Source organism: Rhyacophila brunnea, unplaced genomic scaffold (genome assembly GCF_057557595.1).
Source record: "Rhyacophila brunnea isolate RB1 unplaced genomic scaffold, BYU_Rbru_1.0 scaffold_9, whole genome shotgun sequence".
Lineage (NCBI taxonomy): Eukaryota > Metazoa > Arthropoda > Insecta > Trichoptera > Rhyacophilidae > Rhyacophila > Rhyacophila brunnea.
In genome coordinates this window covers 31,421,466-31,448,200 of record NW_028233361.1, presented here as the reverse complement: position 1 = coordinate 31,448,200, position 26,735 = coordinate 31,421,466, and the positions used below count along the sequence as shown (strand labels likewise).

The 26,735-nt window shown below is 33.6% G+C and overlaps 2 protein-coding genes across 2 annotated transcripts; one reads left to right on the top strand and one right to left on the bottom strand.

The window, feature by feature from the left end:
- Positions 1 to 2,617: 2,617 nt before the first annotated feature.
- On the top strand, positions 2,618 to 18,981 carry UQCR-C2 (Ubiquinol-cytochrome c reductase core protein 2). The gene is made up of 9 exons (XM_085960111.1): positions 2,618 to 2,717; positions 5,129 to 5,274; positions 7,368 to 7,542; positions 7,788 to 7,919; positions 8,475 to 8,737; positions 9,797 to 9,897; positions 15,068 to 15,240; positions 16,136 to 16,360; positions 18,587 to 18,981. Exons 1-9 carry the CDS (start codon positions 2,673 to 2,675, stop codon positions 18,662 to 18,664), a joined length of 1,338 nt encoding a protein of 445 aa, XP_085816237.1. The 5' UTR covers positions 2,618 to 2,672; the 3' UTR covers positions 18,665 to 18,981.
- Positions 18,982 to 22,345: 3,364 nt separating this feature from the next.
- Positions 22,346 to 23,597, bottom strand: Trmt112 (tRNA methyltransferase subunit 11-2). Its single transcript, XM_085959703.1, has one exon. It carries the CDS (start codon positions 23,485 to 23,487, stop codon positions 23,113 to 23,115), a length of 375 nt encoding a protein of 124 aa, XP_085815829.1. The 5' UTR covers positions 23,488 to 23,597; the 3' UTR covers positions 22,346 to 23,112.
- Positions 23,598 to 26,735: the final 3,138 nt, after the last annotated feature.

Sequence of the window (26,735 nt, the reverse complement as noted above, 5' to 3'; positions counted from 1 at the left end):
ATTAATATTCTTTTTGATTCCTTTACATTTTTGTAGTGTGTTTGATTCTGAGAAGGTTTGTATTGTATGAGCTGTGAATTTCGATCGTAGTGCTAGTTGTTGCATAGTCTTCGAATGCAATATAGAAAACGACGATTGTTTCATATTGAAAGTAATAGTAATACGTTAATTAATATGAGTGAAACTTGCAATCGTAAATGTTAATATTACTGCGGACTGGTTACCGCAGGGCATTTGAAGATAATCATTAATTAGCACTACCGTTGTAATTCGCAACTATAGTCGGCCTTGATATGAGGCGTCTAATAACAAAAACTGATACATACTAGGTATATATCGAGGGTATACTGACAGAACACATTATTTCAGTTTTTTCTGTTTTAAATGCCAAAATGTATACAATTTTACGCTCTCCGTCCTGGTAAAACGCACAAAGGCATAGAATATAATGGTGAGAAAATAGAAACATTATTAAATCTTATTGTTATTTTTTTATTCTGATAGAAAGCATGATAATGCGTTCTGCGTATACAAAATACAAGACTTGTAACATGTCGTATATTGTGTTTGCCATAAAGGTTAGTCTTTATAATGTAGAAAAAAAAATTTAAATCATAAAAAAATCTACGTGGGAGAACACTTTGAAAAAAAACTTAAAGCCTTTTTTGCGATTATCTCAGAACATGTTTTAATGAGTTAATGCTTTCTGTCAGTATACCCTCGATATTCTATGTGCAATTTCACACAATATGTAATATTCTAAAATGCACCAAACTCATGAAAAATAAGTTTATAAATTACAGGAACCGATTATTTAAAGTGATATAAATAAATGTTGATATTACGTCCCAATTTTCATTCTCATTTCATATATTCATATATTGCAAAAACTGATTTATCAGCACATACCTGAAAGAAATCAGCATAATTTGTTTTAAAAGTAAAATACCTAGAACAGAAAAAAAACAACGATAATATCAAACAGTTATGATCGACACACAAAAACGCCATTTACTACTTGTCTTATATTAAATTGTGGACATATTATAGTGAAGTGAGTTACCACTTTCGCTCCTGTTAAATTGCAATTTCATCTCGAAACTCGATTCGTGCAGACTATTTGTTATATTTTCCCATTTGTTCTAGTAATTTACACTATCTGGCGAACACATTTGGAAAGACTCGATTCCTGAAATCTACTGTGGACACCAAAGTATATGCCACTCGTATTGCTAGAGTTAACACAACTGTGACCTGCAGTTAGCTATATTAACACCATGAAGTATGAGGAAATTTCATACAGTTTCAATATCCATCATGCTGTTCCATTTAAATAGATTTAATAAATCTATAATATTTAGCATCTTTGATTTTTTTTTTCTTTCTGGCTTGTAACTTTAGATCCCAATGTGTCGATGGATTCCTCATATATATATCTATGGGCAAAAAATAAGACGGTGTGCCTTTTCAATGATTTTAATATCTTCGAATATGCCTATCCCTTCAGAATTAAAAACAGATCAAATTCAGACGAATGAGTGCATTTTGTGAACCATTAATCCGAAAGAAATACAAAAACCGTATCACTTGTTTCATCATCAGTTGATATGTTTGTTAATTGTATAATATGAACATACAATTTCTGCAAATTATTATTAAAATTGATTGTGGGACATACATTTTGGCCACCATGTGCGAAACAATTTAAAATATGACACAAAATACACACTTTATGCATATAATAAAGGTAATTATAACTCTGCACTAACAGAGATACCCTGCTTGGCCTGTATGTCTACACTTGTGTAAAATTTGTCGATAACTATCAAATAATGTGATCATACGTGCATGATTCCACTCGTGACGATTCCTGGCATGTGGCCATGACAAAATAAAAAAGTATTATTAAAAATCTATCGCAATAAACGAGGGTTACCTGTACTAGTTTGCCGCATATGAATTCAATATGCACCACGGGAACCCTGGCAGATGAAGGATCGAACATGCTCCCATGGCGTTAGAGGCACGTATTCCACTACGCCACTATAGACAACTGTAGTTTATATTTAGAAATCCAAAATTACTGCTTTTGCAGTTTTTGCTTACTCATCTGGATGCAAGGTCTGATTTTTATAGAGGTTGCATTAATATTATTATGTCAGGGTTAATAAATACTGTGTTGTCCTCCAGTTGCAAATTATCAGGAATGGCTCCATATCATTGTCTTCACATACTAACATTAATTTAATATCGCCCAATTCCAATAATACTTTAGGGGTGCCATAATTTAATTCTAGTTCAGTTACAGTTTTATAACCCATTCCATATTATACGAATAGCGGCAGTATTTCATAAATTGAGATATTGCCATAAGTCATTAAATAATTTTTATCATAAAATTTGTGTGTAAAAACTTCCACTGTAAATAATGTATTGCACATTATTTTAACTGTAATGGGTAATAACACTACTAGATTAATACGATTACTTTTTAATTATACAATCACTTTATTATAAAAAAAACGTTTTACTTTTACATTACCAAATTTTAATTTTTTGCTGCACTACGAAAATAAAAATGAACGTAATTATTTGTACTGGCAGCACTGCTTCCGCCATTGACGGAGAATCCTTAGCTCAGTTTTGTGTCGTTCAATAATTTCACGCATAAAATGGCCTGCAACGCCTCTAAATTGCCCTTCATTCGGGCCATATCTGTGAGTATTTATTAAATTCCCAGTAATTTATCAAAAACATGCCTCCTTTCACTTCAAATGTCACTTCATTTTAACAATTTCTTTTGACATTTCACGAATATGGACCCCTATTACATAAACCTTAACTTTTTCTAGCTTGATTTATCGTAAATAATACAATGGTATATTTGTGAAATCCTCTCAATTATAACCACGCAAACAGTATTGAAAATCATGTTTCCTAAACTCATGATTTACCATTAAAAATATTTGTAGGTTAAGAGTTTTACTATGCCTGTTTAAAAATAACACAAAACAAGAATCATCTGTGTACTTAGTTATGTCGCCAAATGAAGTTTAAAGTTAACAATTAAAGTACTTATCTACTTCAAATTCTATCTACGATGTTGTATGAGGTACCCGCAAGACTCACACTTTTGTTTTTATTTACATTGATTTCATTGATTATGGATGGCATTTGACATTAAAAATCCTCAATTATAGACTCTTTAGGCGACCAAAGAATCTGCAACATATTTACATCTCGAATAGCACATATAGCATTGCAACAGTGAGCGTAAAACATTATAAGTATGCCATCTTACAGATTTTCTATTAGAAAGGTGTCCAGCACCACTACTCGGGAAGATCTATTAAGGTGATTTAACAGGGAGAACAAGGATCCTCATTAACTGTGAATACCGTCCTGTCACCTGCGCTTTGCAGACGACATTGTTGAAGCAACCCCATTTTCCTCAATTTGTCATTGAAGTTACATTTCAGTGGGCATGCCTTGTATGAGAACAGGTGTTTAATGCTTTGCAACTCACCGCACATAAAGGCTGCGTCATCAGAGATCCCCCATTATTAAAGATAAATGTCTAGAAGACAAAAGTAATGGTAAACTGCTTTGCTGACATAAAATCAACGTCAATCAATCGAGCCGGTCAACAATGAAACATTGATGGGGACAAGTATGTACAACATAATTGCTCGTAGAACGAAGCAAGCATGGAATATATTTGGGCAGCTAAATAATATTTTCAGAAGTAACCTCCCATTGTGCCTCAAGGGTAAAGTGTTCAACCGATGTGTGCTGCCACTGCTCATGTATGAATGTTTAACATGTACCCTTTATGTAAGATAATACAAAAACAATTAGCGCAATGTGGCATAGAAAGGTACATGTTGGGTATAATGCAGAAATACCTCATAAGTAAGCAATGGATATGGAGGCATACAAGAGTATGTTGTGTGAAAGAGGTCGGCAATCTAATGAAATGGCAACTAATCTAGAAACTGCTGGACAAATGCAATCATACAATGGTATCCTATAAACTCTAAATGACCACACCTTAAAATCCACCAGATCAACGAACTCACTGATTTCAGCGGATGTCGGTGGCAAAGGGTAGAAGTAGGCTGTTAAGATCCGACATAAAAAGTACAAACTATACTTTGTTGGTCAAAGTATTTGTTTTCATTGAACAAAGGCTACAATGCGTAGATAGTGTTTGTTAGTTTTTAAAATTCAATTAATCCCTACCTAATCCAAGTCATAGTAGATAATAGTAAAAAAAATCGTTAACTCATTCGACGTGGATGACACGGCTGCCGTGTCCCCGTTAAGTGGCTGATCGATCCAATTGGCATATTATTTAAATGCGGTAATTAAAAAATAATTAAAAGGTACGCAGCGATTGTGTTGATCTATAAATATCTAAAATTATGTCATTAAACCATACATATTTTATAGATAGAAGAATTTTTGGTACTGTTCGGTTATCAGGAATACAGCGGAAAACACATTTTGAAAATACCCGATATACTGGATTATTTGTTAGTTTAGTTTAGGTTAGGTTTGGTTAGGTTAACCTAACAAACAATCCAGTTTATCGGCTATTTTCAAAATGTGTTTTCCCGCTGTATTCCTGATAACCGAACAGTACCGAATTTTTTTTATCGACAATGGTTTAGTTAGCCAAGGCTTCATGAATTTTAAAAAACTAATCAGCCCCATCTGTAATATGTATTCATAATTCAATGAACACAAATAAGTATGACTGAAAAAGTGTGCATTATTTTTGTCGGATCGCCCATAGCATACTTAAACTATTATGGTTTGGTTTAATTGAATTTTAAAAACTAACCAGCACCATCTGCAAGTTATTGTATTCTTAGTCCAGTGAAAACAAATAACTATGACTGACAAAGTTTAGTGTGTACTATTTATGTCGAATCCCAACAACCTACCTCCATCTCTCGCTACTGGCGAATGTACATGGCAATGAAGAGCTAGGGACAGAGAAAAGTGGAAGGAGCTAGGGGGGGATGAAATCCAGCATTAATTAATTTACTTATTACCGGTTCACTTGTACAGCACCTCAATTATTAAGAAGATTGTTTCAATAATATGATCTTGATGATTACAGGCGCGCACGTTTGCAGCGCAGCCCTCGGTTGCTGTATCTCCGAGCAAGTCATTTGCTGGCCTCACCTCCACCGTCCTGCCAAACAAAATCTTTGTGGCAACAGTCGACGAACCCTCTCCAGTCGCCCGCATCACCATTGCCTACAAGTGAGTGTTTTCATCATAGCCACACTATACAGCAGCATTTCCCAATTCAATTTAGTCACAGAAATTTCATGCAAGTGTAAACATACATTATATATATAAACGATGCAGACCTAGTTAGGATCTAGGACGATTCGGCTCTGCCATGGGCGTCATTGAGTGGGCACCGCTGACTGAGTGCCGGGACAATTGGGCGCCACAAAATCGAATGAAATTCACAAATAATTGACGTTCACGAATTATAAGTACTTTACACGTTTATCAATCAAGCCACTGAAACATGTAGATTATATTGTTTGTAATTTCATAATAATATCTAAAGATTCCTTTTTATGTATTTTAATCAATGACATTAATATGGACGAATCATCTGGAAAATAAAATGACACTCACTTTATTGTCGGGTCTGCCGAATGGCATAATCTGTTCTAACGCCATCACAATAAAGGTGATATTGCTATAAATTCCTGATGCTTTTTGTTGGGTCTGCCGAATGGTTCGGTTCGAACGGGTTCACTCAAATGAACATTGCCATTAGAAACACTGCTCTAACGCTATTACAATAAAGGTCATATTGCTATAAATTCCCGATGCGTGATATCGCATAATGGAAATTGCGTGACATCTACCTATACATGCGAAAGCGCGAATTTACTTGCTAGCTACTGTATTGAGTGCGTCGTCCATTAATAATGTCATTGATTTTAATACACACATTTAAACTTTATTGTATACCAACGAAAAAATGCTGAAAGATTATTATTTTTATTTAAGCCCATTCCATTTTAGTATTTGGTAACAATATAAATATGTACACATAAATAATGATTTAATTGTGCATATGTTCTAGTTCCCACAAGGCAAGAGTTCTTTCATTTCTATTTAAATCATCAAGCAAAATAATTTTCAATCTGCAATAATAACTTCTTCTGGTACTTTCTTAATCAAATCGTAACAAACGTTTATTTATTTGCGCATTTTATACAACTGTGCGGTGCCCACTTGTCTTGGCACCCAGTTGTCCTAGCTGACACCCACTTCCTACTCGTCAACGACGCCCACTTAGCGGCCCCGAATCGTCCCAATCCCACCCAGTTGGTAGTTAGCAGAAGCTATGGGTTTTTCAATATGTGTACAAGGTTGTGGAAATGGTGAACATCTGCCAAAAATGTTATGAATTTTGCACTTGGAAACACAATTATTATTTAATTGTTATATTAATGTTGTATTACAATGAAATCAATTGAGCTACTATGCACTTGATAGTGATTCCAGAACATTTTTAGTATAGCTGAATTCGTAACTATATAAAATCTTATACAGTAGTATCTTGGATTGCGAGCATAATTTGTTCAGGATACATGTTTGAAACCAAAGCACTAATATATTCATCGTTCGCACTGCTACAGCCTTACTCGGGTGGTGCTTTTCTACAAAAATTTTCTATTATTGCAAAACCTCACTCGTTTATCGAGTTACAATTTATTCAAAATTTTTGCTTGCACTCGCAGACCAAGTTACTCGCAATTAAAGGTTTTATCATATTCTCTATGTTGGCAGCTCTGAATATTTAGTTAAAACCTAAAAACAAACCAAAGATGTTCTTGTTATGTCCAAAGAATTTCTTCTATAAGGATGGAGTCTAAATCTATGAAATTGAAGCGGAAAAAGGACCACTGGTCTACTGATAAAGTTAACTACAAGAGACTTCGCATTTAAGGTTCATTTGCAGAGAACTTCACACTACTGGTATGGCATTTATTTTCCAATTTGCAGGACGTATAAAAAGACTGCTTGACCAAGAAAATCGGAATGGCAACTGAGTAATCTTAATTTTTCTGGAGTTTACCAACTTAACCATGGCTCATGCGCTTGAAAAAAAGAAGTAACGTATTTATAAGACTCCTTCTATTAATAGTCCAAATTCTTTGACTGGAACACTAAATTAGTGGCGTCGGCCTCATGAGCTGCATCGCCGGACAATGGCCCAATTATTATTTTTGTTTTCGATGTTAGCTAGTCGTTGGTCGTAGTTCATAAAAAATGTCAATCTAATTTTACAATCTTAATTATTCAGTTTTTCTTCTTGTGTTTAGAGCTGGTTCCCGGTTCGAGCCTTCGAATGAAGCCGGCCTGAGTCATGTTCTCCGTGCCGCTGCAGGAGCAACAACAGCTGATTCCTCCGGCTTCGCCATCATGAGGAATCTTCAACAGATGGGTGCCAACCTCACCACCACTTCCGATAGAGAAACTGTCCTTTATACCCTCGAGGTGAGATCGCATTCCCATAACTTAATAAATCCAGAGTATATGCCACTATAGGCAGTCAACATGAACCAACGTCTAAATATTGAATTATTACTACTACTACTATTACTCAAATATCTGCAGTTCTCTGTCCACACAGCCAGTTACACACATCATAAAAGGAGTCATGATCCCTGACAGAGGGGGGGGATGAAAACAAGAATTCAAAAATTACAAAATGAGCTACCATATATATTTTTTCTTTTCAGGCAACAAAGGACAACTTGGAAACGGCCATCAAATTCTTAAATGACGTAGCGTGCAAGCAAGTGTTCAGGCCATGGGAATTTGAAACTTTCATTCCCCAAATTAAATATGAAATTGCCGGACTCGCACCTCAAGTAAGTAAAATTATTTAATGATCTTTTTATGAAACTACTGAAATTAATGAAATCGCTGGGTTCCGTGATGCTATATTTTTCATAAAGAACATCAAATGAAATGTCAAAAGTTTGCATCAACATATTAAAGAACTAAATGCTAGTAATTACTTATAAAGCTGTTATATTTTTTGATTCAATTTGAAATTAGTTTGCTGATACATTAATTACAATTGTAATTTTCCAGGACTACTTACAATTAAAATATCACTCACGAGAAGTCTGTCATATTCATCAGACACGCTACGGCTAATAGTGCGTCAATTCTGTATAAATTTTTTTCATATAAATAGTAAAATTACAACATGACCTAAAAGAATTTTGCCTCAGGACAAAACTGATTATTTTTAATTCAGTTGATAAAAATAAACCATATTCTGATTGTAGTGCATTTTACAGTCACAAGTATATGCGTTGCTGGTGGATTATGAATCATCTTCAGACTAGTGGATAGCATTAATACCAATGTCGGTGTGAGAATGGCAAATGGATTTATTGGTATGATACGTATTATAGGTGCGCGCCATCGACTTGTTGCACAAGGCCGCATTCAGACGAGGACTGGGCAACAGTTTGTTCTGCCCACCGCGCCAGGTCTCCTCCATCTCCTCTGAGTCCCTGCAGCACTTTGTAAGCAACCACTTCATGGCTGGGCGTTGTGCCGTAGCTGCGGTCGGACTCTCTCTGGACCGCGTGGTGGCCGTGGCCCAGACCCTAAATCTACCACAAGGCAGTGGCAAGCCGGACACCCCCTCCCCATACAAGGGCGGTGAAATGAGGTTGGTAATATTTTCCCGTAAAAAAAATACATTTGGTTCAACAGGTCTAATAAAAAAAACTCTGGTCTTTGCTTCGAACCGGAAAAACCGTAATTTTTGACGAAATGAAAACCGGAATCGAACCGGAAAAAAATATCTAATATAAATAAAATAGGGGTTTTTTAACTATCCAGATTATATTCATCCCTAATTAATCTGGATAAGAGGGCTCTCTTAAGGAATTAAGGATTAGAAAATTTCACTTAAAATAAAGATAGCAATTTGTTACGGATATGTATGTACAATCAAATATCTGGTTCCATGAATAAACAAAATATGAAAAAACAGAACAGTGATAAAACAGAACAGCGATATCTATGACTATGGAAACCTTTCAGAAAAAATATAATATTTAATATTGAAATTGTCGTATCTCTATAATATTATGTTGTATAGATTTTTAATAACAAAATTTAAAAAAAAATCAAATCATATAATTTCTGCATCCCTAACCGCTGGAAAGCCTCAATTAAACGGGACTCAACTCAACTCAGTGTTGCCGGCAAGCTAGATATGTTATCTCATCTTAATCAATCTAATATGTTCAAAATACTTGGGTGACTAGGTACCTAAAATGAAATATTGAGTTTAATAATTCTGTGGAGTTCTGCATGATTATCAAAATCAAGCAGATAAATTGAGGTTTTTACGCCAAATGGCCAACATGCAGTGATTATATATTAATTATTTATATATACATATTTCGTTTATAAACTTAAGTTTTATTAGTATTTAATTAATAAATAGATACTAGAGTCTGTCTTCTATAAGTTGGCGTCCGGTTTCTCCCCCGCTTCAGCATTCATCTTGTTACCTCCCATTGAAAACTTGCAACAGTTGAACGCGATGGCACAATGCTTTCCGTGTGACGTGTACGCCAGCTTATAGAATACAGACTACAAAAATGAATGTTTTATTTTTCCCCTGGATGTTCTGTTTTGTCACTGTTCTGTTTCTTCATATTCTGTTACATCATGTTCTGTTTTGTCCAGTTACCCAAATATCTATATTTTTTTACAGAAAAGAAATGGGAGGAGAATTCGCCCATGTCGCTATAGCTGGACAGGGTGCTGGAATAGCCAATCACAAGGATTCCCTCGCCCTTGCAATTCTCGCTAAAGGTAAATATTATGTTAATGTTTAACTGTGTACATAGTAGGTTTCAAAGCAAAAATCTACACTCATAAATTTATAAAAATAAATACTATCACGTGACGTCACAGTAAGCTGCCGCTACGGGAAAAAAGTGTGCAATGTTTTTCTTGGTGTTTAAAATGTTATCAGATTGATGCTCCCATCCCGTAGCACATGTTGAACCTTTAAACGAACATTGTCAGTTAGGCCCTCCTCCCACGGCACAACTGAAATCTGATGGAACCGGTTGGTGACGGAACTCATAAACTGACCAATGTGATGCTTCGCACACGGCGCTACTGAAACCCACTTGAAATAATAATCACATAACCTCAAACTGTCAAACTGGACCATCAGCTGTTTTGTACAAAAACCGACAACACGCACGCTGCTGCATTTACTTGAATACAATTAGGTTATTTCAATTTTGCTTATCTTGTACTTTTGACGTCTTGGGTTATTATAGTTTTTATAGCATGACGCTTGTTACGCAGTGCTACCAATTTTGGTAAGAAAATATGATTTTTCACCAAATCTACTGAAATTGGTACCACTTTTTTATGGTGACTGGAACTAGCATGTCGCGTCTCTTCGCGACCGTTTTGAAACTGAAAGATTCCAGTCTCGCCGTCAGCGAGCTGCCATTGAAATACATTAGCTAGATACTGGTTGGAATTTTAGTTTCAATTCTGTCGGATTTCAGTTGCTCCGAAGAAGGCCTTAGCAAAATCTGCCGAAATCACCAGAACAACAATGAGGTCACCTCATTTTGTACCGCACTACATCGACACCTGCATGACTAAATGAACGTTTTTTTTATCATTTTCTACATGCCTACAGATGTCAAATTCACGGATTTTTGTTTTTAGAAGTTGGCACTATGTATTTTCTATAAGAATGTTGTCTATTATCTATGGTGTACAGGTTGGGTTCTGTTCAAAATATTATCTATGGATGTAATATCGCAAGTAATTTTAATGTACGCACACGTAGAAACTGTTAAAATTAATTGAAATTAGCATGAATAATGAATGACTGATAATTCAAAATACTAATACATCGTCACTGTTCTGGCAGAAGACACTAATTCGAGAAATTGACATATTGAGTTAGTTATACCAAAATGTTCCTTATTTCAAACTTTACCGTCTTAAGGCCATTGGACCCGTTTTTTCCTGTCTTCTCGGAATCGCGGAAATGATAAGCATGTTTAAAACGAATTGATACACAATAAACTCTTTATTTATTTAAAATCTAATAAATAGTATTCAACTAAAACGTTCTGTGTCATTAAAATTTTTCGAATCGCTTTACTTTTTAAAATAAATGACAAATAGTCAGTCCTGTTTTCGAAATTGGTCAAAACGACTGTCACGCCACAATGAATGTTGAACTTAATAATAGTTTTGCAGGTATATATTGTATGAAAGAAATGGGTAAAACAATACATTTCATTGATTAACCCACGTACTTTTTTTAATTTCAGAAAAATAAAGATTTTAAAGCCATTTTAGTTTGAGTATACATCAGCCAATTTTGAATGATTTTTTCTCACAAAATAATATATACTGCACAATAAAAATATTTTTTTATTATAATATAACATTTCCGTAATACTATAAATAATAATTTACAATACAAAAATAAATAAAACCCCATAAATTCGGTACAATTAGTGACGCTATATTACCAAAACTAGTCGTACATTTTCATGTATTTATCCTGTTTTCAGACAATTTAGAAATATAATTATTTTGCAAAATTAACAAAAAGAGACCATTTGATCGATTAATCCATACAGTTTTTCTAATTTCTTATTTCTAACGTTAGTACGATCTAGAATTTCAACGGGTAAGGACGTCTTTTTTTCCCCAAAATTTATGACTTACGAAACTCATGGAAAAATGACCTCTACTCTCTTTGCAGTAACAATCAAATTGGCAAGTCGCAATTATTTGTATCGTTCTATTCGGAACACAGGACGCATGCCAGGTGCTATAATTTGTGTTGACTAAAATATCAAACATCATATAGTACCACTGAATGTCAAACTGAGAAAAATGTAGTTTTATTATATTTATTATATTATTTATTATTTTGTAATTGAAATGGTTGCAGCATGTGAGATATTGTAAGATAATTGAATCTAATAACCACGATGGCTACAAGGAAGTACTGAAGGTATTCGTTCGGTGACCCATTTATAAAAAAAAATATATTTTGGTCTTGAGCAGTTTAGATAGGTGGACTTTAATTGTTTTGATAAATATGTACCTACTTGGTTAGGCTTTAAGCGATTTGAAAAACTTTGCATGTACTTAATACTGTTTTTATGTACCTGGGTGGCCATGTTTTGTTATTTTCAAAAGGACGTACGTATCCAGGAGTATGTTTATTGGCATTATCAAAATGCGTTTTCCGCTGTATCCGCTTTAACCGAACAGTACCGAAAATTTAAAGTAAAATACGTTTTCGAAAGCTGTCATCGTAATGGCCACTGAAACATGTGTCATAATTTTATTAATCGTTAAAATAATAATAAAAAAAGTCTTTTGGGGCACAAAATCACGTATATGTTTTATGATATATGTATTTTTCAGATGGTTTGTGGTAAAATCTTTTTTTTCATACTGCCACAATTCAACTATTCATAATTAATTGTTTGTTAAATTTTTCATAGTGATCTTTGACTTAATAGGTAGGTGATAAAGTTTTTACCTTACTTTATTGTATTAATTTATTGTTAAGTGAGAATTAGCTGCTTTCGTTGTCAGTGTGTATTTGATGAGTGCGCATAGTGCCTGACGATGTCGAAAGGCGAAACCAGGATCGCATAAAACGACTCAAATGAAATAGTACAAAACTTAAATCCATTAGAATTTAATATATTTAATGCCGAGTTGAATTGAATGGAATCACCTTAGGCATTTATTAGTAATTATTTAACACAAGTAAAAAATATATTGAGGTAAGAACCTAGTTCATTGAATAATAAAAACAATATTACTCTTTACATCACAACTGACAAGATTTATATGAATTGTATATTGCCTGAACTCGTTGATCCTAGACTAACACGGTTGATGGATATAAGAAACCCTCAATATAATAATTATATTAGATGCTATCAATAGAGAAGAAAAAAAAATTTTAAAATAATAATTTATAATAGTTATTCTAATACATTACATACCGTTAAGCCTGTACACTAATTAAAGAACCAATTATTAATTTTCTATACACTAATGTTCCGAAATCCTCCGCGGCGACCAAAACGTACTGCCGTCAAATACACGTTATTATAATAATGGTTTCTTAAATCTTGATTGTTGCGTACTAATTTAAAAAAAAATTGTGCCTCGACAAATATTCATTGAATTGCTTTCTTTTATGAGTCATGTTTTTATAATTCAAAAAAAACGCAATAATAACAGAAATCTTTTATGCCATCTTGTGAATGTTTTAAACTTATAATTTGTAACGTTAGCTCATGAAAAAATGAATAACTTTTGTATTCATACACACCGATATATATAAATAATATACCAATTTGAAACACCTCAGAAACATACATAAGTATTAGATTTTTTTTTGAAAAATATTTGGACTGAATTTGAACCTACAATATGATAGGTTCAAGAAAAGGTGTCACTTCACAAATTCAGCATATCAATAATATGAGGTTCTTATTTGGAGGTCTACTATTTTTATTATTATAATTTATTCTACCTACCACAAAAATGTTTATAAAATATGTTAGGAAAAAAAATATTATTATTAATTCAACACTTTTAAAACCTCTGATTTCGTATCTACTCCCGGAGACACCGAGCGAAGCGATTTTGCTTACGCTTTGAGGCGCTTACGTCAAATTTGATTCTTACGAATGAACCCATAGGCCTTAATAAATAAACAGTTTTTATTTTAAAATCATCCTTTTTACGATTACTTAATAAACTCACATGATAGACCATTTCAAACATTTTAACAACTTCAAAGTCAAATTACTCAAAACTAGTATTCTCCAGTTAGTGTGTTCTGCCAGAACAGAGACGACATTAGAGTTGGCACTCTCCATCATAAAATTTACAGAGATGGTGATCGTTCAAAATATTCTGCAAAATGACGAAACCATAGACTAAATTCGACAGCGTGACAGTACGCGACGTGCATCTCAATATGATTACAACTTTAGAGTCAGAGTAAAATAGAGTAAACTGAAACGTAAGCATTGAATTTACTGACATGAAACCACTTTATTGGTGTTAGGCTTATAGCTGATCGACCAAATATTACATACACTACTGCTTCACTACACTACCTACATTGAGCCTGTGGCCTGTTGTAGTGTTAAACAGAATATATAATAATAATATGTATATGCATTAATTTAATATGTTATAATGCATAAAAAAAATCCAGAAGTAAAATCTGTTTGCGAGAAGTTATGGTAAGACCAACTTTACAAGTTTACTATACTCTTTAAACATTTGATATTTGTTAGTTAGAAGATTTATAAAGTAGTTTTTGTTTTCTTTAATGACGAAAACGATTTTTTAAATGCTTAACTCCAAGGATGGTTTAACATTTTTGTTAGAGATGATGAATTACTGCTATTTATCACTATATAAAACAACAAAAAATTCAATATAGTAATACTCCATCCCTGTAAATCAAAATAAGTATTCATTAAAATCCATCAAATCTATTTATAGCAAGGTTTCCATTAATCCGATCAATGAACCATAATAGTCACCACTGATATTAAATTGAAAGAAATTGTATCGGAAACAGAACCAATGTTACAAAATTGCAACAAAAAAAACTTTTTTCCAAGGTTAACTTACTTCACTGTCTTTTTGCCATACATTTCGTGATACGATTTTCGGTCCTGTCGCTTTCGAATTAACAGAGTTTTACTGTACATAAGTGTTATAAATATAGGCAGATTATAATATAATCATCAATTATACTCTCTATTCATATTGTCACTCTGAGGAACAAACATTTAAATTGGAAGCCTCTTGTGCTTGCTGTCTTGTCCGCTTTCCACAACTATTCCATGTTCTGCCCGTGTCTATCCACAGCTTAATACAACTACCCTACTTTCATTTATTATCTTTTGAAGAATACATTCATATTATGAATTTATTTCAGCCATGTCTTCTGGGCCTCAAGTGAAATGGGGAGGCGATCACAGCCCCTTAGGCAAGGCCATTTCCAATGAAACATCCGGAGCTTTATACGCGGCTAATGGATTCAACATTTCTTATTCAGACGCAGGATTGTTTGGAATCTTAGTAACCGCCCCTAAAGATTGTGCTGGAAAGGTATGCAAAAACCATTAAAACTATATTGTTTGTGCATCTATCGGATATGAAGATGTGGATTGTATTTTTCAAATATTAATAACTAGGTATAATAAACTTTTTTTTTTATTCAACGAATAAGACACAACTTTTGAGAATGTAACATTTTATAAATATTGAACATACATAATTTGAAAGCATCTCATATACCCACTAGAAAAAATTCATTTTAGAAAAAAATATGACACCTGATGGGCTTGAACCTGTAACTACTGGATTCGTGCCAGTGTGCTTTTCCAATTAAGCTATGGACATCCTACTTAATTCAATATTGAGTGTGTGTAAGAGTTTTCAACTCGCCACCAAACTTTACAGACAAAGTGTCATCAATGCTGACCAAAGATAATAAAGAAACCCTCTTGCCAGGTGGAGCCTTCTATAGTTTCCCTATCAACATCACTAAAGTGAGTTTCGGTTTGTCATAATGTGCTAGTTTGTATGAATAATAGTAGGCATGGTGTCCTTTTGTTCAGCTTCATTTTCTTAGGCTCCATCTATTCCAGATTTTCTTAGGTTTTCTTCAACATGTTTGATGCTGACCAACTCTTATTTTCGGAAAGTATTCTCGTAAAGACGAGAAATTTAAATTAAATGCTGTTGAATAATGAAACCCATGATCATAAAATTCCCAATTTTGCAGTATTAAAATTGATGACAATACATAATATGATCCATCATATTTTACTGATATGATTTAATGTATTTCCATTAAAACGTCTGTTTACATAAATTTTGTCATTGATCATCTGCTGCCATAATATGTATCTTTTTTTAGTACAAATCCACAGAATGAATTGTAATTTGTTCCTTGGTATGAAGCAAACATATCGCTCTAATACCATTTTGTTGTCTTTAGGCTGTCCAGGCTGCCGCCCAGATTCTTAAGAAGGCATCTTCTGTAGGAAGTGACGCTCTGAAGAGAGGGCGAGCTCAACTCCAAGCCGATGTTCTGAATGCAGGCGACACCCCTTCCTCAATGGTAGAAGGTCTCGCTCTGCAGGGTCTGCTCGTCGGTAACCTGAAGAAGCCCGCGGAGTTGGCTGATGAAATCGCCAAGATTACCGACAGTGATATCTCTAGTGTAAGTATTTTTCTACATTCTCCGATTTCTAATGTTTTCAGAATAATATATCTGTAGTGGCAAAGCATGATATGTCCATTTTTTGGCAAATTGAGTTACGTATACCTTCAGACTCGTCTTGGTGAGATCTACAAGCTGATATCAAAATATGGTATGTCTAGGTCTATAGTTTGGGAGAAATAAGCTGTGTCAATATATTGTGATATGTCCAATATTTAAATTTCTTTCCAAGTTTAAAATTGCTCTACTGAACAATTTAGAAAAACAGGCATATCACGTTTGCCATCTTACTACTGATAAATAATAACTTACTTTTACGTGATGGATTGGGAAAAGGGAATAATAAAGGATTAACAGAATTGGACATTGTCAACCATTAAGCTAAATTTCATATAATACGAGGGTGGGTCAATAATTCCTTAGAAAAAAGCATTAAAACAGGTTTTATTTTTGTATTTTTTTTTTATTTCTCAACATAATTTCCTTGGAGCTCAATACACTTGGTTAGACGTTTCTCAATTTTTTTTAAACCGTCAGAAAAATAAGTTTTCGGAAGGTCCTCAAAATAAGCATTTGTCCGATCGATGACTTCTTCATTTGAAAAAAAACGTTGTCCACTTAGCCATTTTTTTAAGTTTGGGAAAAGGAAAAAGTCACTGGGGGCTAAATCTGGCGAATACGGTGGGTGGTCGACCAATTCAAACTTCAATTCTTCAATTTTAGCCATTGATCGTAAACATGTGTGAACACGGGCATTGTCCTGATGAAAGAGGATTTTTTTCCTGTTTAAATGAGGCCGTTTTTCTTCAATTTTGTTTTTTAGCTGGTCCAATAAAGATGCATAATAATCCCCTGTTATTGTTTTTCCTTTTTCCAAATAGTCAACGAAAATAATTTCACGTGCATCCCAAAATACAGTAGCCATAACCTTACCAGCTGATTTTACGGTTTTCGCCTTCTTTGGACATGGTTTGCCTTCGCAATCCACTGCTTTGACTGTTCTTTCGTCTCGGGAGTATAGTGGTGTATCCATGTTTCATCTACAGTCACAAAGCGACGAAAAAATTCATCCCGATTGCGTTGCATGAGCGACAACAGGGCTTTAGAGGCCACCACCCTATTGCGTTTATTGTCGACTGTGAGCAAACGCGGCACCCATCTTGCAGAAATTTTTTTCATGCCCAATTTGTCATGTAAAATAGAAATGACGCTACCTTTTGAGATCACTGTAACCTCAATTATCTCACTCAACTTTAATCTTCGGTCACTTAACACCATATCGTGAATTTTATTGATCATTTCTGGTGTAGTCACCTCTACAGGACGTCCTGAGCGTGGTTCATCCTTTGTTGATGTACGACCACGTTTAAATTCATTTAACCAGTTATAAATAGTTGCAAGTGAAGGAGCAGATATGCCGTGAACTAAATCCAACTCATTTTTTATTTCCTTTGCTGTTAACCCTTTTATATTAAAATGTTTAATAACAGCTCTAAACTCAATTTTCTCCATTTTTTGTAAACAAGCAAATTTTTTTTTTAAATGTACGAGAAACACACAACAACCCGACCAATCTGATTGAAACTTCGCAGCATACTGAATCGGTAGTGCCGCTGCATGAAAACAAACCGCTTGCAGTACTAGTCGCGCCACCTGTCGGCTTTTCTAAGGACTTATTGACCCACCCTCGTATGATTGGATTTGCTATCCCAGATGTGAGAACTGAATAATTAAGTTTTTACTACACTACTCTCAAGGAGTTCATAGAGTGAACATTTTTGTGTAAATACAAAACCATGGGTTGCGAGTTCAAACACAGCTGTTAAAAAAAAATCATGTTTTCCAATACATATGTATTTGATCCAGTGCAACGACCAAATAGGTGGCCTATATAAAAACTATTCCTCATAAAATAATGTTAATACAATGTCCACTTTGGAGGTCCATATGCTCCGTTTAGGATCGAACATGGTAATTTAGATTTTTACCAGTCGGCGATAATAATTTAAAATTGTTTATTCCCCATTTTTTTAGCATTAATTATTTAACGATGAATAATAGAACTCGAGATTATAATATACGAAATCATCATAGAACATAGATACTGTGACTAATATATAGATAGCAGAAATATTCAATTTCTTCCAAATTACACGTCAGTAACAAACTACAATAGAAAGTTTCACAAAATTATATTTATATATTCCAATTGTTTTTTCATTGCAGGCTGCAGGCAAGATCGGAAAGCTATCCATGGGTGCAGCCGGAAGTCTTATGAATGTACCATACGTAGATGAACTCTAAATTACTCACTTTCCATTTTACAATAGCTTAAAAAAATAATTTGTTATCAATATCTGTGGCATTTATTGATAATATCAAACATCCGATATTTCCACATCAATTTGTAGACCACTATGCATATGATTGTTGATAATAATAATTATGTTTAGGTAATAAACTTAATTGAAAACAGATACAGTTAAATGATGTTTTTTAAGAATCACATGCGCTTGTAAAAAAAATTAAGTATGTGAAGTGGATCTTCGGCGATCATCATTTAATAATTTATTGTTGTTATTTTTATTTATTATTGGGTAACCAAAATAAAAATGTATTAAAAAAAATTGAGTTTTTTTCTTACACCCTTTTTGAAGCGAAAACCTTTAATAGCAGACATTGGCAGTCATCAGACCATTATGGTAGCAGCTTTTGTTGCGATGGTCCTTTGTGCAATACAGTTACACAGTGATACCGTCATTACAACCTTTTGTCTAGTAAATACTCTGAAGCCAATTCAATCCTATTCAACATATTATGGCCTATTCAAATTTTTGTAGGAAAGACGAGCTGTCCTCTTCCAGATGGTAGTGGTGAAATGTCTTGGTAGGCTGCGGAGTTTCAACATGAATCACTCACACTAAACTTTGTCAGTCATACTTATTTGTTTTCACTGAACTAATAATAGTATTTGCAAATGGTGCTGGTCAGTTTTTAAAATTCATTTTACATACTCCTGCCTCGACCAAACCATAACAGTAGACAGGCTCCATAATATCACCCACGAATTTTTTTTTTTAAAAAACCTGTTTTTCTCGACGTCTTGAATTATTGGCAGTTTCTCAGCAGAATTCTTGTTTTCTTTATGGAGGGGGGCAATTTAGTTGCGACTTATAAAAATTCGTGATACGAGATGCGAGGCAAGCCTGAGCGTCGACCGACCTGTGCAAACAAAGTGACGCGACTGAAAGGTCTGTAATAGTCTGTAATCATAAACAATTCTACGAAAGCGAATTGAAAAAAAATGTTCAACCAAAATCAATATTTGATTTTATTTATAATATATGGATAATATTTGTGGCGGGACCATAATAATTAGACAATAGATTGAGGAAAACGATAAATTGGTGAACGGTTAATGCGGGATTATTTAATATTGATGGTTGTTTGGCAGGACTTTCAAAAATGAATGATTTATGCGAGAATGGTAGATTGGGTTCCACTGTACATGATTTTAGACAAAAGAATATTTTTTTAACCATGTTCAATTTGTATTGGACTTCAATGAAAACAAATAGGTATGATTAACAAAGTGTGCATTGTTTTTGTCAGATCTCCACGGCTAATCACATCTCTAATATTGTGGTTTGGTCTAGGCATGGTTTAATTAATATTAAAAAGTAACCAAAACCATCTGCAATTTGTATTCTTAATTCAATTAAAACAAAATAGGTACTTAGGGCTGAAAAATTTTAGTGTGCACTATTTATGTTGGATCATAACAGCCTACATCCACGAATCCTTCGCCACTGGAGAATAATCATATATCTATAATATATTCTTAAGGCCATGCATTAGTTGAGGCACGGTCTAAAAAGATTGTTGCTAGGCGATGCGCGGATTGCGGGTGGCGGGTGAAAATGACGCCTGTCAAACGAAATATTATTTGTCATATAAATCCAACATACGTCCATTTTATGTTCTGTTTATTGTTCTATTAGTAACAATAATAATATATTCATTGACATGTTTTCTTTTTAAAGTAAATGGGTAACGTTTTTAGTCATCTTTAGACGATTTTAGAATTAATTGACCCGTCCCCATCACGCAGCAAAGTGACGTGTTCCTGGGTCAACATTCTCTCACTGAATGGCAGCGAGTCCAAAATTTCGTCGCGCGTACAGTTGAAAATTATTTGGCGTTTCACTGATGCGTCACCTTAAGGGGGGACATGCTCGTCGAAGGTCAAAAGGGGGGACATGCTCGTCGAAGGTCAAAATTGAGTTTTTATTGTATTTTCAAACCATGATCCTGGACACTCCTTAAACGTTGTAGATAATCTATTTATATAATTTTGAAGCCTTATTATCCTTTATAGTTATTTTAAACATTTGATGACTACATAAAATAGTATTTTTTTAAACCTCTCGCTCTAATGTTTTAGAATATAGTCATATTTCGGTACATAACTGTGCAGTGGTGTTAAGATTTTTTACGTTTATTATTTTTTAAACGCATTTATGAAACCATTAGTATAATTTATTACGAGATAATTTTTGTAAAATATTCACGATAAAAAATTATATTGATAATCTCTGTGATCCCAAATTTGACAAGAATTAGGCATTTTATTATTCAAAAAATCGGCAAGATTAACACATTTGAAGATGATTCTAAAGATACTTATTATAAGCTATGTCTTTGACCATTCAAGTGTGATAAACATCTTATGAATTATGATTGCTTTATAATAATTATTGACCTATGAATAAGGTAGTGTTTTTTTGAAATACGCCATTTCTTTTGTCATTCCCTAGTGGTTAAGCTACAACATACGGCCGTAGCCATAAATTGACAAACTATAATTAAAGTAGGGAGTAAAATTATGTTAACGCGCGTGTTTGAACATGTACCTAACCGAATTTTTTTTTAAACGGTACATGTTACGCGCGTCAATATCATTTTACTCCCTACTTCAATTATAGTTTGTCAATTTATGGCTACGGCCGTATGTTGTAGCTTAACCACTGAGGAATGACAAAAGAAATGGCGTATTTCAAAAAATCACTACCTTATTCTTAGGTCAATAATTATTATAAAGCAATCATTATTCATAAGATGTTTATCACACTTGAATGGTCAAAGACATAGCTTATAATAAGTATCTTTAGAATCATCTTCAAATGTGTTAATCTTGCCGATTTTTTGAATAATAAAATGCCTAATTCTTGTCAAATTTGGGATCACAGAGATTATCAATATAATTTTTTATCGTGAATATTTTACAAAAATTATCTCGTAATAAATTATACTAATGGTTTCATAAATGCGTTTAAAAAATAATAAACGTAAAAAATCTTAACACCACTGCACAGTTATGTACCGAAATATGACTATATTCTAAAACATTAGAGCGAGAGGTTTAAAAAAATACTATTTTATGTAACAAAAATACTTTATGCAGTCATCAAATGTTTAAAATAACTATAAAGGATAATAAGGCTTCAAAATTATTTAAATAGATTATCTACAACGTTTAAGGAGTGTCCAGGATCATGGTTTGAATATACAATAAAAACTCAATTTTGACCTACGACGGGCACATGGGCCGTTAATACATACTATAATAATTATTGCACCTATTGAGTCCAATGATATTATAAAATAATTACAAGATAAAAGGAACTTTTTATATACCACGTTTTCAAATTTTCTGTTGAATCATATGAACTTGACAATTCTATGTATTAATAAATACTTTTTTTGTAGTTTATAGAAATACTGAATATATTATATAGAATAGTTACTGAAATGTCATTTTGACATTTCATATTGATTTCCATAGTAACATACGTATATATTACCTAATAATTTAGTTGCTAGGACTGGACACACAAGAAAAAAGTTTGTACTGGACAAACAAGAATACAAGCTAATAAAAATGTCGTAAAATGAGAAGGGTTTTAAGGTAAAGAGATAAGAATGTTCATCCATAACGTTTCTTTATTTTTGTACTTAACATTTTTATAATAATAATAGTTGTTATCAGTAGCAATTCGAATGAATGAAATGCAACTTATTCATGACTATAACAGCGATTGATATTAAAATAAATATACTGATAATGAGAAAAAAATTTTAGTTCAGCCACATAAAATAACATAATGAGTGATTACACAAATCAATATAGCAACGTTCAGCTTATAGGTTAGAAGACGCACGCAGATCACGACTATAATAGTGCAACAATAGAAAAACAATTGAGAACTTTGAAAGAACTTTTTTCTCTCATATTATTTTAGTGTTAAACACAGTCAATCGAAAGTCGATGGCATCTGTACATGTAGCATTAATCTGGTCAAAATTTACTGTGATAAGTAACTGAACATTTTCTTATGACAGGTGTTTTGGTAATTTAAATAACTGTCGCGTACTTTGAATACATCGAACATAATGGAGTTATCTCGAATTCAGAAAAATAATGAAAAGTGATCATTGTGTCATGTAGTCGGAATTGATTGCTGAAAGTCTATACCAACATAACAAATAACTCCAAAATCATGTAAAAATGTGATTGACGCTGTCTCTGGTTGAGCACTGCAGTATCCTATTATGAAGTTGAATTCAATATTCAACGGATCTCTTCTACACAACGGTGAAGTAAAAAAATCAAACATCCATGAAGCACACCATCAAACATACATTGTACTTAATATACATATTTAATACATCACAAATAAAATCAACAATATCTATACTTCCGCTTCATTCAATAACATATTTGGAATTCCTCGAGCAATAGGAAATTGTCTGCCAGTTTCAGGACATGTCAGTGATCCTTCCAACACCTCCACTTCTAATATGACTCGGTGTACTTTCTTGAGGAACTCTTCGTTTTCTTCATAATTCTCAATAATTGCCTTTGGAAGACCTTCACTGTGTCCTAGGCCATCCGCAGCGCCCCAAAGCACATTCCAATCAAGCTTGGGAATTAACCGGGATATGAATTCTGGATTGAAGTCTGCCTCGACTACTTTGCATTCGGTTGCTGTGATTGCGAGTGGGTATCCATTTATGACACCTTTTACGCATTTTGAAGTCAGCATGTTATGGGTGATTAATTTCATTTTGAATTTCGTTCAATATGATTTGAATTACCCCGGAATGTAAGATAAATCACTATTTTCAAAAATGATACTTGACGTCTTGCATGTGTTTTACAAAATGTCAAAGTCAAATAGTTCCATAGACAATAATATATAAAATTGTATTAATATTGTTATGAAAAAAATAGTACATAATGCTTCATAGTTCAAAATATAATATATCACGTTCAAAACACTTCGGTCTAAAATGACGCAGAATGTCCTAACATAACGTCGCTGTAGTATTGGTTTCCCGAATAGACCAAATGTTCAGGAGACGAAAAACAAATTTCATAATCCTATATTAAAATACATGGAGATATTTAAATTGTTATTTTTACAGGATATGAATGATGTATTCATTACCATTACAAAGTAATTTAAAGAAAGGGATGGTTCTCGTCCAATTAGATACAAAAAAACATTCTGCATTAAGAGGTCGATTGCGACAAAAACGGATATTCGGGAAACCAATTTATACCGACGATAACTTTATGGTCCTAACGTACTTACGTTGTATTTACGAAATAGACACGCGGGAATAATAATTAATTATTGACATTTCTTTCAAAATATTGAACATATTAATACCTAGATAATATATAAGTAATAATAAAATATAACCTTGAATTTTATTCGTATATATCAGGGGGGGGTAAACTGCGGGCCGCGGGCCGCATGTGGCCCGCCGGGTATATTTTGCGGCCCACCATCATTAATTGTACTTCTGATTACGAATAACTTTTTTATAATTTTTTAAAAAATATTGACAATAGATTAAAATTTGAAGAATATGTTGTTTCGTAAATGTATTATCTCAGTACGTCTTCCTTGCGTCTCGTCTCACACTATGTAACCATTGATGTAACCATTATTTTCTACGTTGAACATCGTGACACATTTAAAAACTTTTAACTCCGCGTTGCAAGGAAAAAAAATATATGCCCATGATATGGTAAAAAGTTTGAATGGATTTCAATTAAGTTATTCCTTAGACAAATATCGTATAACAACGTGGACCACTTTCCAACTTTGGAGTTGCTGAATATATCAGAATATAAATTTGAAGAATATGGTAAAATTATTAAAGCTTTGAATGACGATTTTTGACAAAGATTTGGTGACCCGAAAAATTGAGACAAGTTTAGCAATAGTACGCGATCCATTTTCAATAGATATTGATAGTGTACCGACAGAGTTACAACTTGAGATTATTGATCTGCAGAGTGCGACACTGATTTAAGAAAATTGCATCGTCTTGAAGAAATCTCCAAATTTTACAATGCCCTTAATTCAGACAAATTCGACCAACTTGAAGATTATGCAAGAAAAATGTTCGTTATTTTTGTATCAACCTATATAATGTGAACAAACATTTTCGATCATGAACCTCAATAAAAATTCTTTACGTTCAAATATCTCCGATGCCCATTTAAAAGCAGTTTTGAGGATATCAACTACAAAATTAACACCCGAATTTTAAAAAAATGTTAAAAAATGTACAACAGTTTCATTCTTCTCATTAGCTTTTTTTAATGTTTATTTTTCGTGATAATAAATAGTGTATATCTAAAAATGGTATTTTACTTGCGGCCCGCCGCTCATTTTGAACTCTTGAATTTGGCCCTCCATCCAAAAAGTTTGCCCTCCCCCTGGTATATATTATAGTCTATATTATTTTCAAAGGATTTTCAGAAGTTGATTCTGTCTATTATATTCAATGACTAAAGGGAAGAGGAAGACTTGTCCAAAATCGCTAGGTACTTTCATAACATCTTAATAGCGCAGTACACGTGCTTGGATTTACTGGCGGCAATAGTGCTTATTTTAAACTATCATGACAATAACTGTTTACACGTAAAAGTGGTGACTGTCTCTTCAATTCATTCTTTAACCCTTTAGCGGGCATAAGCCAATTGCGGCTACATGTAACCTCCTACATTATGGGTCATATTTAAACCAAATCCGTATGAAACGTCACCCGTATTTGTTAAAATGACTCTGCGGGAATGCACACAGAGTATAAACGTAACCATGCGAAGTGAAGTTAACCGTTAAACAAATTATGACAGTTTGACGCTGCCGGCTACATTTGTAACCTGTGCGCATTCTCGCACGTGGCGCGGGCGCATTCTATCATTTGTGTATTTTGAAAAGTGATTTGAACTGGTCTATTAGAATTTACACAAAGAAAAAGGTACCTATGTCAAATCATATTTTGAATATTTATGTAAGGTGAGTCGGGGTAAGGTAAATCTACCGGTAGTTGACCATGTACCAGTAGTTGACCTTTTTTCAATAAAAATGCCAAATAAAGAAACGTAGACGTGGTATTGCTCTAAATTGTAAAGTTCAGACAAGTGAAGCCATCTGTGGTCGGATTGAGGAACTAACACATCACCATATGTCATAGGAGCGTCATAGCATCTATTTGAAAACAACACATCATGCCGTATGCAATTTATTTTTAATTTCTTAAGTAAATCGTTAAGGATATCAGTGGATGTAAGCATATGGCAATTTAATGTGTTTGACTTCATAATATCAAGTTAATGCATTACGGGCAGTCATAATATTGAAGTATCGAGATCATTTTTAATTTTTAAGTTATATTTACCAGGAAGCAAGTTTGTGGGGGGGTCAACTACTCAAACTTTTTTTAATACTTCTTCAGTAGTTGACCGGGGCGGTCAACTACTCAATAAATTAATTAAAATTATATCACTTAGTTTTGAATATTTTTTACATTCATAAGTGTGGAACGATGATTATTATTAATTAGAAGTGTCCAGGGTGGTTCTATCCAGTAGATGACCTAGGGGTCAACTTTTTTTTATTATTTTTTCAGCGACGGGTTTTGTGTATTTTTTCAGCATTTTTGTTCGAAAAACAAAAAAATTCTTGAATTATAGCCCTGAATATATAGCAACTGAATGAAGCAGGCCAACAATAGCCGACAACCTACGAGAAATAGTGACGCGATAAAAAAAATCACGGAAGATTTACTTTGGTCATTATAACGTACCCATATAATTAATACCTAATGTTAACGTTCATTTTGCCGCAAATTGATTATCAGCCTACCTCACCATACTTTTTTTATATAACCTGCATGCTTCACCGTACTTTCATATAACCTGCCGCCCCTAGGGGAGCAGGGTCTTAGCCAAAAAAGGAAACAAGACAGTGTACCAGCAGGTAAATGCCGATGATAAAGAATGCATGGGGCT

Coding starts and splice junctions, on each gene's coding strand:
- UQCR-C2 (XM_085960111.1), top strand. CDS start 2,673: ATGGCCTGCAACGCCTCTAAATTGCCCTTCATTCGGGCCATATCT. Junction 7,543..7,787: donor CTGTCCTTTATACCCTCGAG/GTGAGATCGCAT, acceptor TTTTCTTTTCAG/GCAACAAAGGACAACTTGGA. Junction 9,898..15,067: donor CCTTGCAATTCTCGCTAAAG/GTAAATATTATG, acceptor AATTTATTTCAG/CCATGTCTTCTGGGCCTCAA.
- Trmt112 (XM_085959703.1), bottom strand. CDS start 23,487: ATGAAATTAATCACCCATAACATGCTGACTTCAAAATGCGTAAAAGGT.